The sequence below is a fragment of the Elephas maximus genome, chromosome 10, assembly GCF_024166365.1.
Source record: "Elephas maximus indicus isolate mEleMax1 chromosome 10, mEleMax1 primary haplotype, whole genome shotgun sequence".
NCBI lineage: Eukaryota > Metazoa > Chordata > Mammalia > Proboscidea > Elephantidae > Elephas > Elephas maximus.
In genome coordinates, this window is record NC_064828.1 from 117,469,643 (window position 1) to 117,487,312 (window position 17,670).

General features: G+C 44.3%; 1 protein-coding gene across 4 annotated transcripts in view; it reads left to right on the plus strand.

Annotated features, from left to right (window-relative positions):
• Nucleotides 1-17,017, plus strand: part of ATG2B (autophagy related 2B) — an 84,136-nt gene extending 67,119 nt beyond the window's left edge. For 3 of the 4 annotated variants that reach the window (XM_049899245.1, XM_049899246.1, XM_049899247.1), the window contains exons 33-42: nt 339-533; nt 1,156-1,257; nt 6,058-6,136; nt 6,441-6,648; nt 10,144-10,213; nt 10,730-10,812; nt 12,056-12,177; nt 12,398-12,552; nt 13,359-13,508; nt 16,125-17,017. In XM_049899245.1, coding sequence (XP_049755202.1) covers nt 339-533; nt 1,156-1,257; nt 6,058-6,136; nt 6,441-6,648; nt 10,144-10,213; nt 10,730-10,812; nt 12,056-12,177; nt 12,398-12,552; nt 13,359-13,508; nt 16,125-16,355 — 1,395 coding nt within the window. In that variant the 3' untranslated portion in view covers nt 16,356-17,017. Of the gene's footprint in view, nt 1-338; nt 534-1,155; nt 1,258-6,057; nt 6,137-6,440; nt 6,649-10,143; nt 10,214-10,729; nt 10,813-12,055; nt 12,178-12,397; nt 12,553-13,358; nt 13,509-16,124 lie in introns of those variants that run through there. The other variant, XM_049899249.1, reaches the window with a different exon arrangement.
• The last annotated feature ends 653 nt before the right edge of the window (nt 17,018-17,670 follow it).

Sequence of the window (17,670 nt, forward strand, 5' to 3'; positions counted from 1 at the left end):
CTGTGCCAACATTCACTCGTTTGTAAGCAATTTCCTAGGTGTGCAGGTAATAATCTTACGTCTGATTTCAGCTGCGGATTTTACTTGAAGAGTTTAAGGGACTTTCTCAAGGCCAAATAAGAAATGTCAGTCAAGCGTATCCTTGTAAGGTAGGGTACACATAGATCAAGTGAATCAATGAGCAAATCACTGAAGGATATGTTTTTAGTTCTTTAAAAGTGGACTTGAAAGCTGAGATAGAATTCAAAGAAAGTGGTGAGTGAGATTTTGCAGTTTAAGAGAAAATCTAATTTAAAGATTTTGTAAAGGCTGCACCATGTTCCTTCTTGTCCCTGAAGGTGAAGTTTCAGCACGAGGTGTACCCGCCATGTGAGCCAGCATGTGGCCCCAGCCTCGCAGAGCGTCCCGTCTCCCGGCAGGTGCTGACCGTCCAGGATCTAGAGATCCGAGACCGGCTGGCAACGTCACAGATGAATAAGTTTTTGTATCTGTATTGCAGTAAAGAGATGCCTCGAAAAGCTCATTCCAACATGGTGAGCTCTAAAACCTCATTTTGCTTGTTGCTGTCTTAGTTTTGGAAAAGTGTTTTTATTGCATCGAACTGCAGGACAACTACTAGAGTGGGGGAAATAAATGGATATTTTTTCTCATTTTAATATGAAAATCTCTTTTAAATATGCTGCTTAAGGTTTTATGTTTTAAAAATTACTTTGCCCGTCACTTCTAGGATCCAATAACTGTAATTGCCAGTATGTTGACACCTGAGGGAAAATGGAAATCCGTAGTGACCTACACAAAACATGTCCTATTGCTGAAAGTACCCCAGATGTTTACACTTGCAGGTTTTAGCAAGGTTGAGATGATTCGCTCAGGACTTCGGAGTTCCTCAGAGTGTGAGCCTGTGGATGAGCTTCAGGGGCGTAGCCACTCCTGGAGCCTGCAGGGCCAGCAGCCTACCTGTATTACCTCCTCAGAGTCACATCAGTGAAGGCCTGTGTGACTCACAAAAGGTGGATTCTGGACTTTAAGGAGAAAGAGTGAACAGCTCCAATTTTTGTTCTAAGTAGGAATAGGACTTTTCTTTCTTTTTTTTTCCAACGAAGATAAGGTTATGATTCCATTGGGGAAAATGTTTTTCTCTTTCTTGTCTTGTAGTTGACAATTAAAGCACTACATGTGCGCCCCGAGTCTGGCAGGTCACCCCAGGAGTGCTGCTTGAGAGTGTCACTGATGCCGCTTCGCCTCAATATCGACCAGGTGTGTGTCGTGAGCATAATTTATTTAAGGAATTCTGATTGGATACATAGTCCACATTCTGAATGACTTAATTTAGTAGAATTGTAGTGCTTTTTATTATGTAGCTTTTATGGACGTTGTATGATAAAGCAGACTTCTGCTGGTAAAGAACAGGGCAAATACATTAGACTTTTGGAATCCGAACTATAGTTAGTAAACATTATTAGATGTTTTCCTTCAGACTTCCATTCTTGTCCACATGACAGAGAACTTAACACCTGCTTCTCACTCTGTCTTTCTCATCCTTCCATACATAGACCTAATTCAGATACACAGATACGTTTAGAGACTGTGAAAGGACTCCAGATGGGCTAATAAGGGATTGTGTCTTCGTGATAGCATCCAGAAGAGAATTTTTTCTGCCCTGGACAAAATGACGAGTTAGTAAGTTGGTACCTAAAGAGGTCTCACACACACACACACACACACACACACACACGCACGCACACACACATGCACACACACACACGCAGACTTAATAAACATGGAAAAGCATAAAGAAATCCACTTTCTCATGTTCTTGCAAGTGTCCAATCAAATTCTTCTGCGTTTTGCTTTCACCCAGAGTGCCATTTAAAACGTTATTGTTGTTAGGTGCTGTCAAGTCGGTTCCGACTCATAGCGACCCTACGTACCACAGAACAAAACACTGCCCGGTCCTGCGCCATCCTTACAATCGTTATGCTTGAGCTCATTGTTGCAGCCACTGTGTCAATCCACCTCGTTGAGGGTCTTCCTCTTTTCCGCTGACCCTGTACTCTGCCAAGCATGATGTCCTTCTCCAGGGACTGATCCCTCCTGACAACATGTCCAAAGTATGTAAGACGCAGTCTCGCCATCCTTGCCTCTAAGGAGCATTCTGGCCACACTTCTTCCAAGACAGATCTGTTCGTTCTTTTGGCAGTTCGTGGTATATTCAATATTCTTCGCCAACACCACAATTCAAAGGCGTCAACTCTTCTTTGGTCTTCTTTATTCATTGTCCGGCTTTCACATGCACACGATGCGATTGAAAATGCCATGGCTTGGGTCAGGCGCACCTTAGTCTTCAAGGTGACATCTTTGCTCTTCAACACTTTGAAGAGGTCCTTTGCAGCAGATTTGCCCAATGCAATGTGTCTTTTGATTTCTTGACTGCTGCTTCCGTGGCTGTTGATTGTGGATCCAAGTAAAATGAAATCCTGGACAACTTCAGTCTTTTCTCCGTTTATCATGATGTTGCTCATTGGTCCAGTTGTGAGGATTTTTGTTTTCTTTATGTTGAGGTGTAATCCATAGTGAAGGCTGTGGTCTTTAGTTGGTGCCTTTTTCAGTAAGTTTTGACTCTTCAAGATATGTGAGTGTGTGATGCTCTGCTGTGTAGGGCAGTGGTGAAGAGCGTGGCTTTGGAGTTAGGTTTGGGTTCAAGTCTCAGTTCTCTAACTTGTATTTAGTTGAGTGGCTTTGGATAAGTTACTTAGCTTCTCCAAGCCTCAGTTCCCTCGTTGATAAAATGGGGGAGATAGTAATGTGTATATCCTAGTGAGTTTTGTTGTTTTTAGTGAGGATTGAATGAGATAGTATAAGTGAAACATTTACCTTGGTGCCTGGCGCACTCCATTAGGGATTCAATAACGTTGTCGTTGTTATTAACTGAAGCCTATAGCAACTGAAGAATATAAGTGGGGTTTTCCTGTAACTTGCTTTGAAATAACAGACCCTGCTGTTACACCTTACGTTGGCCATGCTGAGGTCGGAGGTAGAGTGTTTATACCTGCGGTGCGTTTTGCCTTTGCTCAGAGAATGTTGTTTGCATAGTGTTCAATGTTGATTAGTTATTCAAATAAAACTTAGGTAGGTTTAGTTAATCCATTAAAAACATTTCAGGAATAAGCTTAAATAATGTTTATATTGTAAACCAAATGTAGGCACTATCTCAGGAGAGACGTAAGGCACGGGGTTAGCGTAACTCCAGCCTGAGTTCACGCCAAGCTGCCAGTAGTGGCTTCCGAGCTGAGTCAGACGTGCCGATGGTCGTGAGAGGATATCTTTTGATATCCGTGTTTTAACTGATCCCTATATTGGCCTACTAAGAACATGCGGAATTATTTATGGGGAAGTTGATCTGTGGAAATTGCCAACGTGAACAAAACTTCGAGGAAGATGTATCTTTAAGACATGACTGCCAAACTTAGCCAGCCCAATTTTCTTTAATAGACTCTTAAAAAAAAAAAATTGAGCTTAATTTCTTCCTTAGAGTCACAAAGCATTATGATGGTAAAATGGGGAAATAGCTAATCTTTGAGAAAATAGTCAGTGAAATAAATTCTACAGATACACTAAGGAGGAATGGGAAATAATTCCCTGAGATTCAAAACCTTGGGAAGCAAAACCATGCTACAAATGCGTAAGCCGTGACGAGGCCTGCCACTCTGCCAGGACGCCTTCTTTGTTCGCCTCTCCTCAGACAGGCCTGCCGTGTGTCACTAGGTCTTAGCAAACGGGATCTGAGGAGAAAACCAAGTATTTCTGTTCATTTTTTTCTTTCGGAAACAAATCAGTTGATGAATGATAATGTCTTGAGTAATTTTTTTTCTTACAGTGCACATTTATCTTAAATCATACCCATGAAGCGTGAAAGCAACACCTTATTTTCTCATGTTTTTAAAAACCTACACACAGTTTGTTAATTTATTCCAAACTTTGTAGAATAATTATTTCTGGCTCTAAGGACCTATGGTGATGGATATTAACAACGCAAGAATTACTTTTTTTTTTTTTTTTTAAGGTAAGTATACATGTAACAGAACATTTGCTGTTTCACTGTTTTTTCCATGTACAATTCGGTGACATCGTTCCACTCACACCAGTCTCCATTTCCACATTTTTCCTCGCCCTTAGCAGAATCTCAGTGTCCCCTAAGCAATGATCTCCCTCACAAGAATTATTTTTAATTTCATATTAAGTGTAACTGCTTCCAAAGCAACCATCCCAGAGGGTGGGCAGGAAAGGAGGCAGGTGGCCTGGGTCCCGTCTAGGAGGCAGGCAGACGATGCAGGCCATCCGGTTAGGCGGATCAAGGGCCAGCGTAGAAGGAGCGAGGCTCCCTGAGCCTAGTCTGGTGTTCGTTCTCGCACCGTACTGCCTGCAGGTCTGTGTGGGGAGGGTCAAAAACCCATTGCCCTCCAGTCAGTTCCGACTCATAGCCACCCTACAGGATGGAGCAGAAGTGCCCCATGGGGTTTCCAGGGAGTGGCTGTTGGATTCGAACTGCCAACCTTTTAGTTAGCAGCCAAACACTTAACCACTGCGCCACCAGGGCTCCGAAAGTCTGTGCAAGGAAGGTCAGAAACCTATAACCATCAAGTCGATTCCAGTTCATAGCAACACTGAAACTTTCTGTCTTTTCAAGGCAGTCATGGAGTCAAACATTTACAGCCTTAAAATATCGCCATTTAGTGGCCAAAGAATAACATTTAAAACACTGTAAATTTGTTAACGTGTAATATTTGATACATATAAAATAACATGGGGCTGTTAGGAGTCGAAAATTGACTTGACGGCCACAACAACAAAATAATATGTGTAGTATGTAAAGTATAATAATATAATAAGCAACTCATGAACCCACTGCTCTGCTTTAGAACCAGAATATTTCCAAGGCTGTTGAAACTACCTGCTTTCTCTTCTTCAGTCCCATCCATCAGCCTCCCATATACTGTTCCCTTTCTAGAAAAACACCTTTCTCACGCACACCATGTGTTCTTCTGACACGTGTGATTAATAGTTGATCAGGTCATTGTTTGGTTGCCACCAAATATTGTGACCCAGTGATTTGCCATCACAGTGTATTCTGGCATAGAATTAACATTTTACTTTAGTTTAGGATTTCTTAAGATGGAAGGGAGGAATGAGAAGGAACAGGCTCAAGGTATTTAATTTTTATATCATACAAAGCGTATTTGTTGGTTTGAGCGAGGCAGGCCGAATGAAACTCTTGGTATGAGCACATACAGCTGGTACACGCCACGTCAGATGGTGCCGCACTCTGTCATCTGTAGTCACAGAACTTCAGGAGAGATCTCACTGAGTGGGTGGTTTCATTTATTTTTCATTTTTATTTTGAATGTCATGTCCAATGAAGAAAATGTGTTAAGTCAATATAGCATAGTGGGAAACACAGAACTAAGGCGTTAGGTACTTTTAGGGCAATGCTTCGCACGTAGGAGCTGTCTGTACATGCTAGCTGCCACCGTTGTCGTCGCTGGTGATGTCATTGCTGTTAGTTTAGGGCTAGCGCTAATGTGAGGAATGAGGATGCTGTGTTTCTAAAGAGACTAAAATATGCTTAGAAACCTACCACGGAGCTTTTGTAATCCTGACCAGTTTAACTTCTGAGCCTTCATTTTCACACCTATAAAACTGATTTTCTCATAGAGTTGTGAGAATTAGTGGGGAAATGTGTGTGTGTGCACGTGTGTGTACGCACGTGAGTGTGTGCATGCATGTTTCTGCCTGCATGGGTGTGCATGTGTATGTATGCATGTGCGTGGTGTGTGCATGTGTGTGCGTGTGTGCACGCAAGTATGTGCATGCATGTTTGTGTCTGTGTGCACATGTGTGTGTATATGTATAGGTACAATGCCTGGCACAGAGTTTGAACTCGATAACTGATCACTGTATATGAATAATGAGTAAATTCTGGGACTTTAAGATACTTTGTTTTTTAGTTAGCAATAGGTTTCCTTTCCTTTCAGTTATAACTCCATTTCTTAATTTTAGGATGCCTTGTTCTTCCTGAAGGATTTTTTCACGAGTCTTTCCACAGAGGTAGAGCTTTTAATGACTCCAGACCCAGAAGGTATTAAAGATGTACAGTTTGAAAAAGATTACAAGTAATTGGATTGATTTGATTATGAAGCATTTTTTGAGAATGTACTTAGTTTTTATTCCTATATAAATGTGTTCTGTGTTTATTTTTATTAATTTATGCAAATATTGTTTATGTGAAAGTAATCATTTAAAAGGTGAAAGAAAATATTCTCTGTAACGATAATTATATTTATTAAATGAAATGTAGCAAAGCAAGTTAGATCTAAATTCATTTAAGCGACTACCCTCGAGAACTGTACCTAATTTTTCAAATGTGCTCGCTGCATTTTCAGTTAGAAAGTCTCCCGGAGCTGACGTCACCTGCAGTTTGCCAAGGCGCTTGAGCCCGTCAAAGGAGCCAGATCTAGTTCTTTCTCTCCCTGGGCCAAAACCATCTTCCCAAAATGATAGTGCCAACTCAGTGGAGGTGATTAATGAGGGGGAAGAGAAGGATTTCTCGGCTGAAGAGGCATCATTTAGCGACCAGCCTGTGTTTTTTAGGTAAATAACGTAATTTTGATGATAAATGCTGTTGTAATAGAGTTTGGGAGATTGTCCTTAATGTGTGTGTGTTGGCAGTCATGAAGTTGTCAGCTTTTCTCTGTGCAGCCAGGTAAGCAGCTGGTGTGTGTATTGTGTGCACTTCCCGTCCTGCCCCTCAGTTCAGGGCTCGCCTCACTGTTGATTTTGTGGCGGAAGTTCCCTTTTCCTCCTAGCTTCTCCCTTTGGCTCCTTTTTTTTTTCTCCTCTCCTTCTGTCCGTCTCTTCCCATCATTATTATGGCAACTTTGTACCTCCCGAGACATTAAAAAAACTCAGTTGCCGTAAAGTCGATTCTGTCTCACGGCAACTCCATGTGTGTCAGAGTAGAACAGCACTCCATAGAGTTCTCAATGGCTGAGTTTTAGAAAGCAGGTCACCAGGCCTTTCTTCCAAGGCACCTCTGGGTGGACCTGACTCTTCAACCTTTGGGTGAGCACCTGACCACGCTCACTGTTGGCACTGCCCAGGGAGCCCAAACATTACGTCATCCTTTTTCTTCATCTTCTTTAGGTACCTCAACTTGGGCATTCTGTCCCTTCCCTCACTAGATGTCCTGCCAGGCTTTCTCTGTTTGTCCTCCATCACTGTCGTGTCTCCTGACCCTCCCCCCTGGCCGAGTTGGCACTGAGGGAAACCCAGGTCCCCCAGGTTCTGTGCTGTTCTGACGGCTGTCCAGCCACCCTGCTGGCTGGTCACACAGGAGTTCACCCCGCATTTCCAGGCCTGTTCGGTATTCCCACCTTCCACTTTCCCGGCCCTCCATAGTAGGGACAGGGTTTGGCTTCCTGGAAAGAGGAGAGTTGAATATAAGCGCCCCTTCCGTCCACACGGACAATTAGCTGCCTTCCCTGGTTTTCTGTGCCCCTCCCCCTTTGACATCAAGAGTTCCCAATTTTTCCTTGCGTTTTTCCCTAGGTTCTAAGGTTGGTCTTTAGGTGTGGCCCAAAGTGCACAGTATGACCATTTTAAAATGTTTTCGCATTTTAACTGTCTTGTACAATGATGAAAATAGGAAAAACGGGAGGTGTGAGAACAGGGAAGACCCTGCAGTGGGTGCTCTCTGGTGGTCCTAACCCACCTCACCAGACACCAAGGACCCCCTTCCTGGTTTGCCCACACTGATTCGTTTATTATTTAAATTTTTTCCACCAAATCTTTTATACTAATTACATACAAACTAGGAGCCCTGGTGGTGCAGCTGCTAACCAAAAGGCCGGCAGTTCGAAACCAGCCACTCTGAGGGAGAAAGATGTGGCAGTCTGCTTCCATAAAGATTACAGACTTGAAAGCCCTATGGGGCAGTTCTACTCTGTCCTACAGGGTTGCTGTGAGTCAGGATCGATTCCACAGCAATGGGTTTGCTTTGGGACAACCGGCGTAAAAGATACTGCATTGTTAAAATTCTGGCCTGAAAGCAAAGAAACTTGATACTTTAGTCAGCTTGTGTAGCCTCATTTATTTACTTAGGGAAAGGCTTATTCTTGTTGTTAGACTACTGAAAATAGTTTACAGGTTTTTGTTTCTACTTTGAACAGCCCCTAGAGGGTCCAGGCCCTGGGGTGGTAACCAGCAATACAGTCCAAACTGCTCGCCTGAGGGACAGGGAAGTTATTGCCCAGAGAGGTCAGCTGACATGCTCCAGACCACCCAAGTATGAGTGGCCCAGCCAGGACTAGGACACAGGTCTTCTTAGTCCCGAGTCCAGGACCTTTGCCAAGTGATGGCGTAATGATGCCACCTCTCCCTGCCCCATAAACATGTTCAGTCCACTAATATTGCTGAGCGTTCACTATGTATATGTCGGGTTTGTTCTAGGCACAGTGAAGAAAGTAGAGAAAAATCCCTATTTAATGGAGTTTACAGATAATGAACATCTATGGGGTTTCCTATTATAAGTGCCAAGGAAAAAACAGAACCGGGATGGGGGAGCTATTGCCCAGAGGGCCAAATGGGGGGTGAGAGTCCCAGGGGGGATGAGCTGGGGCCCTAAGCTTCTCGTGGTGACTGATGCGAAGTTTGTATTTCCATTGTTCTGTAGCTAGTGGTGCAGTGGTTAAGAGCTTGGCTGCCAACCAAAAGGTCAGCAGGTTGAATCCACCAGCCGCTCCTTGGAAACCCTAGGGGGCAGTTCTACTCTGTCCTGTAGGGTCACTATGAGTTGGAATCCACTGGACGGCAACAATTTGCTCTGGTTGGTAGCTGAGGTTGACTTTTGTGGGATCCAACAGCCACGGGAAGCACGGTACTTACCTCGGTTACCACATCATCTGTAGTGAGCAATTTTTCACTTGGGTTTCACCACATCAAAGATGTGAAATTGTTCACTACAGATTAGTGAGCACAATTAAGCCCGTGGTTACCTTGCTCACTGGGTCATCCGCCCCTGTCTGGGATTGTAAATTTTGAAAAGAGGCTTTGATTCTGTGGGAAGGTGCTGTGGGGTTGGGAGAGAGACAGATCCCAGCCCTCCCTAGAAGCAGAATCTTTGATGTGGTGAAAAAGCGTGAAATTGTCCACTACAGGTGATCTGCTAAGCAAGGTAAACACCGTGCTTACCTTGTCCGTTGGATAATCCACCCCGGGTGGGACGGCTTGGTATGTAACCACCAACATTAATACCTTGGAAAGAAAATATGTCTTAGGGTCCAGCTATTGGGAGCCAGCTCTTTTTGTTTGATGGGTGCCATCAATGTGCGATTGCAATTTCATTCTCGTAGAATTCCCAGTGTCAGTTGTCAGTGTCCCATTTACAAGCATTCGTTTCAAGAATTCTCACTAAAACTCACCAGTCATTTTATTGATGAGACTTAGAAGGAAAGTTGCTTGCCCTGGCTGTGCACCACACATGTGATGACGCTGGGCTCACACCAGCCAGCCTGCCTCAACTCCACTCCGGAGCCAAAACCCCGTAGCTGCCGTCTCCACCTCTCTCTTACTCGTTGGCAATGAGGACATTGTTTGGTTTAATCGTAAGGGTTTCTTGTATTAATTTGTGCTCTGTATGGATTGATAATATCTACCAAAATAAATTTTTCTAAAGAAACATTACTTGATAAACTAGGGAAGGGTTTTTGTGAGATAATTTAAATATAGTAAGATAAATACCAGTTATAAGGTGCTGAATATCTTGGTTAGTTACTATAGTATCGTAAGAAAAGGTACAGCTAAAAGACATTCTGATAATTCTTTTTTATTCATTTAGGCCTTAGGGTAGGCACTGTATTTATTCATTATTCATTTAGGCCTTAGGGTAGTCACTGTATTTATTTTTTTATTAATTTAGGCCTTACGGTAGTCACTGTATTTATTCATTATTAATTTAGCCCTTATGGTAGTCACTATATTTATTTTTGGTTTTCTCTTTATTCTCTAACTGAATAAGTTAATTTGTGTCTAGTTTATCCTGTGATTAATTTTGAATATAAATAACTCCCCTCCTTTCTTTCTCTTCAGAGAATTCAGATTCACATCAGAAGTTCCTATTCGACTTGATTACCATGGCAAACACGTTTCGATGGATCAGGTCTGGAAATTTAACAGAAATATACTCAAAATTAATGATTTCATTTGTCTTTTTTCATGGTCCCAGTTTTGTAAAATTTCCCTCTGTCACGATTTATGTAAAGTTCTAAATGAAGTACGAGGATTTTAAATTTAATTGTTTTAAAAGTAAATTAAATATTATCTCCCTAAGTACCATGAGTAAAATTTTATATAAATTGGGTCATACCCATTGCTGTCGAGTTGATTTTGACCGTATCGACCCTGTAGCACAGAGTAGAACTGTTCCCTAGGTCCCCAAGGAGCAGCCGGCGGATTCAAACTGCTGACCTTTTGGTTGGCAGTGAAGCTCTTAACCACTTTGCCACCAGGGCTGCAACTGGACCATATGTATTATAAAAAATTTTTTTTTCTTCCGTAAACATTTTAAGTGTTTTAGCTTCACCAGTGAACATTGCTTTGGCTTTCCCAAAAGACACCTATTTTAAGTATTGAGTCTGTAATTTTCAGATTAATCTGGCCATTCTTAATCTTATAGGGTACATTAGCTGGGATTTTGATTGGTCTAGCCCAGTTAAACTGCTCTGAACTAAAGCTGAAGAGGCTTTTCTATCGGCACGGGTAAGTTGATTTATCCTCTGAGGCTTTAAGATGAACTTACTAAAGTTAGCTTATCACAAATTAAAAACTGATCTTTCTTAGCCAACTTACAAGAGTTTAGCCATTTTATAGCACTGCCTGCAAAGATCCCAGTTGTGGAGAGTCCTTGCTAGTTGTTGTCGTTAGGTGCCATCAAGTCGATTCCGACTCATAGCGACTCGATGTATAACAGGACGATACAACTCCGGGTCCTGTGCCATCTTCACAATCGTTGTTATGTTTGAGCCCATTGTTGCAGCCGCTGTGTCAGTCCATCTCGTTGAGGGTGTTCCCCTTTTTTGCTGACCCCCTACTTTACACGAGCACGATGTCTTCCTCCAGGGACAGTGAGGGTCTAGGTTGTATTCGGAGGGGGTAGGAGCAATTTGAACAGAGGGGCAGTCTTCACAGACAGCTATAGTTTAGGATATTTTTCGTAATTTCACAAAGTTGTCCTTTATTTAGTGGAAAGGCTGGGAGCTTACAAAGTAACGGTTCTCGGTAGCTAAGGGCTGTGTAGAAACCGTGTACTTGGCTCGATACTTTGCCAGGTCCTTAGGTGTTCAAGAAATAACAGTGCACAACACACTTGTATGTGTTACCTAAGAAACCATTAACATTATAATTAGAGTACACACACACACACACACACACACACACACACACACACACACCCGGAAAAAAAACCCGTTGCCGTCGAGTGGATTCTGACTCATGGCAACTCTACGGGACAAAGTGGAACTGCCCAGTGGGGGCTTCCAAGGAGGTGGTAGGTTCAAACTGCTGATCTTTTGATTAGCAGCTGCGCTCTTAAGCACTGTGCCACCAGGGCTCCGTGTGTGTGTGTGTGTGTGTGTGTGTGTGTGTGTGTGTGTGTGTGTGTGTGTGTGTGTGTGTGTGTGTGTGTGTGTGTGTGTGTGTGTGTGTGTGTGTGTGTGTGTGTGTGTGTGTGTGTGTGTGTGTGTGTGTGTGTGTGTGTGTGTGTGTGTGTGTGTGTGTGTGTGTGTGTGTGTGTGTGTGTGTGTGTGTGTGTGTGTGTGTGTGTGTGTGTAAGGCTGATTTACTTTTCTCTTTGATTTAAAAATGGTTTTGCTGTTTTGGGAACATCTATTGTACTTTTGTCCTTATAATTCATGTATTTTCTTTTGTGTTAAGTAAAAACCAACACACTTATCTAAACCTATAAATTTCATCTGCTCTCTATGCTAATAGTCACTTGCTCCAGTTTGCTAGGTGTGGACAAGTTATTTTCGTACGCAGTCACTGAATGGCTCAATGACATCAAGAAGAACCAGCTACCAGGAATCCTGGGAGGTGTGGGACCTATGCATTCACTAGTACAGCTGGGTGAGTTGTGTATTTTTTAATCAAAAGATGATTGATATTGCCTGATCAGTAATGCTTAGTCCCACTGGGTTATGGATGCCTTTGAGACTCTACCTGAGGCCCTTCTCTGTAGAAAACCCACACGTGTCCGTGTATGCAGGAAGCTGGCCAGGTGAGCACGGTAGCAGAGGCTGTGAGATGGGCACGCAGACTGACTGCTGTGTGTTGGCTGTGATTCCAGTGCAAGGCCTCAAGGACCTGGTCTGGCTGCCCATCGAGCAGTACCGGAAGGACGGCCGCATCGTCAGGGGCTTTCAGAGAGGGGCTGCTTCCTTTGGCACTTCAACAGCAATGGCTGCCTTAGAACTCACAAACAGAATGGTCCAAACGATACAGGTACTTTCCATACACCACCACGATCTGTACCAAGAAGGCCACTGCAAAACATTCTTAAACAAATCTGTGGAATAAACAAAGGGTCGAGAGTAGATGTTTTTATTTGTCATTACTTAATGTTGTGTTTTGAGTTCCTGGGTAGTACAAACGGTGAATGCACTCAGCTGCTAACCCAAAGGTTGGAGGTTCGAGTCCACCCAGAGGCACCTCAGAAGAAAGGCTGGTGATCTACTTCCAAAAAATACAGCCATTGATAACTCTGTGGAGCACAGTTCTACTCTGACACCCACAGGGTCGCCGTGAGTCAGAATGGACTCGACAACAGCTGGTTTGGAGTATCGTGCTTGTTTTATCGCTCAGATGCCCAGTGTTAAATAAGTAACAGAATAAATCAGTGGAGCACAGTGTCACTGTGTTTGCCTGTTTCAGGTAAGTTATAGCTATCACATTGACAGAGGACTTATTTCTTCACATTTGTATGAAAAGATCAGTTGTGTTAAGGTTTGTGTTAAGTGCGAAGCTTCGTTGGCCTTGCCCCCGTTGTAACAGACTATGCGTTCTTGACTGGCATGGTAATGTGGATGTTCTCAGTGGACAGAAGGAAGGAAAAATGAGCGCCCTCTGGACATTAACGCTTCATTATGCTGTAATGTCTTGTTAGGAAACATAGTGAATTCTTGTAGCAAATCAGACACCGCGGTAGTGTCTGCTTAGGCTGTGCGAGCCCCTCTGTCTTCCTCACTCCCTGTCGGTGCAGAGCCTCAGACCTTCTAATCCATCTCTTCCTTTCTAATACAACCATCCAGGCTGCAGCAGAGACTGCTTATGACATGGTGTCTCCTGGTACCCTTTCTATCGAGCCCAAGAAGACCAGAAGGTTTCCTCACCACCGGCTAGCCCAGCAGCCAGTCGACCTGAGGGAGGGCGTGGCCAAGGCCTGCAGTGTTGTGAAAGAGGTGAGTGGATCCTGGGGCCTTCGGGACAGACCCCATGTGAAGCTTCCCCAGCTGGAGAGCACTTAATGGTGGGACGTCGTTCTGGAGAAACCCCTGGGAGTGGCTGGGAACTGTTACCGGGAGTGAGCACCTGCCTGAGGTGAGAGGAGAGGGCCTGTGGGGGTGAAGGCTCACAAGAAAGATTTCCCTCTCCACCTGTGGAAGCACGCAGGGAGTCACAGAACCAGACACCTGTGTGCTCATCATCTAGACCTGACACACGTACTGATACTTGGCCGTGTTTACTCCAGATTTTAGAAACACAACTTTTCAGTTGAATCACCCACTCTGACCCCATTCCCATCCCTTCACTACCCTGAAGGAGGAACATGTTTTTTCTGTACATGTTTTCATAGTTTTATTACCAAAAAACCAAAGAAAAAACTAAACCCAATGCCACAGAGTCAATTGCGACTCATGGAGACCTTATAGGACAGAGTAAAATTGCCCCACAGGATTTCCAAGGCTGTAATCTTTACGGAAGTAGGCTGCCATGTCTTTCTCCAGCAGAACAACTGGTGGGTTTGAACCGCCGACTTTTGGCTAACAGCCGAGTGCTTTAACCACTGTGCCACCAGTGTTCCTTTGGAAGAATAAAGGTGAGGTAATTATTGGTCAGACTTGCCTCTGCCGATGTCAGGATTGAAACAGGATTGATAGATGTGGGACAAGACAGATGCGTAAAACGATACTGGGCCTCAAGGCTCGGAAGGGACCTTTGGCAACGTGATGTAATGTCACTTTGGCACAAGTCTACCTGATTTAATCTGTAGTCATCTTTCAGTAAATACTTGTTGCTTCCTTTGTGCCAAGTGTGTAATATTAAAGACGGGTGATGCTCCAAAGGTACAGACGAGGAAGCAGGCTCCCCAAGTCAAAGGCCCCCCCGCCACACCACAGCGAGTTGCCGGGCCAGGGCCGGGCCCCAGGTGTGTGGGTCTGCTCTCTTTCTCTAAAACCGTGAACATGGAGAATAAGGGGAGCAAGGTGAGAAATAACATAAGCATGGATTAAGATGACAGGCCTGCTTGCTAGGCTGAGTCTGAATTCCATATTAAGAATGTTTGAAAACAGAGGTTCCCAAATGGTGATAATTATTTCCTTTTTCTCTGAGACATTAGTAATAACTCCAAGATCAAGAGAGAAAGTCTCTAGTGTTTTACAGATAGTCTCATCTTTTAGACTCAGGGTCTGCAGACTATATCTATGGGTGAAATCTGGCTCGGGCCTGTTTTTGTATGGGCCTTCATGCTAAGAATGGTTTTTACATTTGTAAAGGGTTGTTTAAAAAAAAAAAAAAAACTAAGAACATACAACAGAGACCATATGGCCCACAAATATTTACTCCATGACCCTTTACAGCAAAAGTTTACCGACCCCTGCTTACGTATAGTTGTGGTGAGGGAGGGAGTAATCCATCTGCCGAACTATGTCAGGTTCACTGGATGTGTTATTTCATTCAATTCTAACAGTCACGATAGAAGCAAGGCCGTATTTTTATTCCTCGTTTAAGTGACCTGTGTAAGGCCGCACAGCTCAGTGACAGAGCTGAGATTTTAGTCAATTTGTGTTGTCTCCAGACTTGGGGGTGTTCGTCATTACACTACGATAAACTAATGCTACAATAAACACAAACTGTGATAAACTCGCATTGTTGGTGGGAGTGGGGGTGGGCAGGGCTGGGGGAGATGATGTGGGGAGATGTATAAATCCTAAGGATGTTCTTCATTGAATTCCATTTCTCCTCTTGGCCATGCTTTTGTAGATAATTTTAAAAATAGTACGTGCTTTTTTCAGCTCTTCTGGACTTCGTGTTCTGTCCCATGGTATTGCATGTTTCTGCCTGCCGTTCAGGGTAGAAATGACATTCTTGCCAGCATGGCAGAATGAGGCCTAGATTCTGGCTAAGGCAAGGTCTTCCTTTCCCTGGAGCACCCAAGGCTCCTCTGAGCTCCGACGCCGTCACATAGGACGAGTGCCTCCTGTGCCCAGGGGACTTTGAAGTAGACAAGGGGCAGAGAGTTGAAGGTGGTGTGTGCACTGCCTTGGCCTAAGTCAAAAAAACCCGTTGCCATCAAGTCAATTCCACCTCCTAGCAGCCCTGTAGGACAGAGTAGAACTGCCCCAGAGGATTTCCAAGGCTGCAGTCTTCACAGAAGCAGGCTACCACACCTTCCTTCTGCGGAGTGGCTGGTGGGCTCGAATCGCCAACCTTTCTGAGCACTTTAACCACTGCACCACCAGGGCTCCTTAGGATGACTAATAGTGCCTGAAAAGCTACCCTTGGATCGCGAAGTAGTTCTGTAAGCTTCCTGATGGGAAGTTGTAGTTTAGCTACATTTTCCACACACAGGTGTCACAACAAAATACCCAATCATAATAATTTCCTCCTACTTTCTGTGAAATTATAATTTTGTAATGAAAAGAATTATTTGGGTTTATCTGAAAAGCACAGTTTTGTTTGTCTAGTGGTAAACGTTACGTTGATTAGCTGTACGGAAGGTGTGTATTACAGGCTGATGTCGCGTTTTCTGACCAGTCACCTCCTCCCTCTCTCCCTGTCCATCCTCCGTGCAGGGGTTCGCAGACACGGCGCACACCATTTACGAGACTGCAGCCCGAGAGCACGAGAGCCGAGGGGTGACAGGTGCCGTGGGCGAGGTCCTGCGCCAGATCCCCCCGGCTGTGGTGAGGCCGCTCATCGTTGCCACGGAAGCAACGTCCAACGTGCTGGGCGGCATGAGGAACCAGATCCGACCGGACGTGCGGCAAGACGAGTCCCAGAAGTGGCGCCACGGGGAAGACTGACCACCAGGGCTCTTCAGATGAGGAGCGAGGGTCCTACGGGCAGCTTGAGGGGGCCACATGCGCTTTCACCATGCTCATCTCAGGAACAAAAGCACTTCTCGGTTACATAATTTATATCAGAACAACGTGCACCCCAGACTCCCCACATCCTAGGGCTGGTTTGGTAGTTGCCGTAGACATTTGCTGGCTGCTGTCAAAGGTCCTCAAGCATCTGCTGCCAAGTTAGGAAACCTTGCTTTTATTAAGTGACCATATTTCTCCCCATTACAGACGAGACGTCAGAAACCTCCTCTTACAGCATTTGAGCACTTTTAAAGCACTGTTTTGGTTGCTTGAGGAGCTGATTTTTCTCAAGGTTTAAAAAGAATCACAGCTTCAAAGCTTTCATTGAGAATGAAAGACAGAAGCCACGGGGAAAGCAAAGCAGATAGATAGGGTCGTTAACAAATGTTGGTGGGGACAGAGTGACCCCCATGTTGGACCGAGTGCCCGTGTGCTGGAGAGTAGTGAATCCCCATTCACCCGTGAAATCGGGGGATCTCTGGAAGACAAGTGTTGCAGACGTGTTCTGTTGTGTTGCACTTTACCCTATACATGTGCGTGTTTCTAGGGTCACACACGCCATGTGTTCCATGCTTGTGTCATTTACAAAGTTACACAAAGTGTATGCAAGATTTTGGCAAAAGATGGTAATCTAAAATATAATAGCTTCCATTTATTTTAAGTGTAAATGAAAAATGTGCGTTCTCTAACGAACTGGGGCCCAGGTAATGGTTTATATGTTCAATTTTAAGCCAGTGCAGTGCAAGCTTGTCAGGGCTGTGTGGAAACGGAGGTTGGAAGTAGTTTTCACTCTTTGTGAGATTAACCAGAAATCCTCCAACTACACCGTAGTCGACTGTTCGGAAGTACCGTGTTTACTTGGTTAACAATGTACATTTTGATAACCTGTCAGGAATGAATAAAGTATTTTTATTTAAAGGTAAAATTGGGTTATGCTTCCATGAATATTTTGCTTTCCTAGCACGTGTTCACAAATGCAATAATGGCCTAGCCCAGGATACTTGGGTCACTTTCTCAGAATTGGTCTTGCTGACTGTCAGGTAGCTCGCCGTTACCTGGGATTGAGGACGAGCTGTTCCCAAGAACTCAGTCCTTGTGTCAGGGTTTCCCAGCAGAGAGAAGACCTGGACGTCCCTGGGACCCATTGTTGAGAGCTGGGCGATGTGACTCTGGTTTCCTAAGATGGGGGACCAGCCGGGGGATTTTGGATTTCAGGGCTGCGTCTCAGTTTGGGGCTTGGAAAACGGAGGTC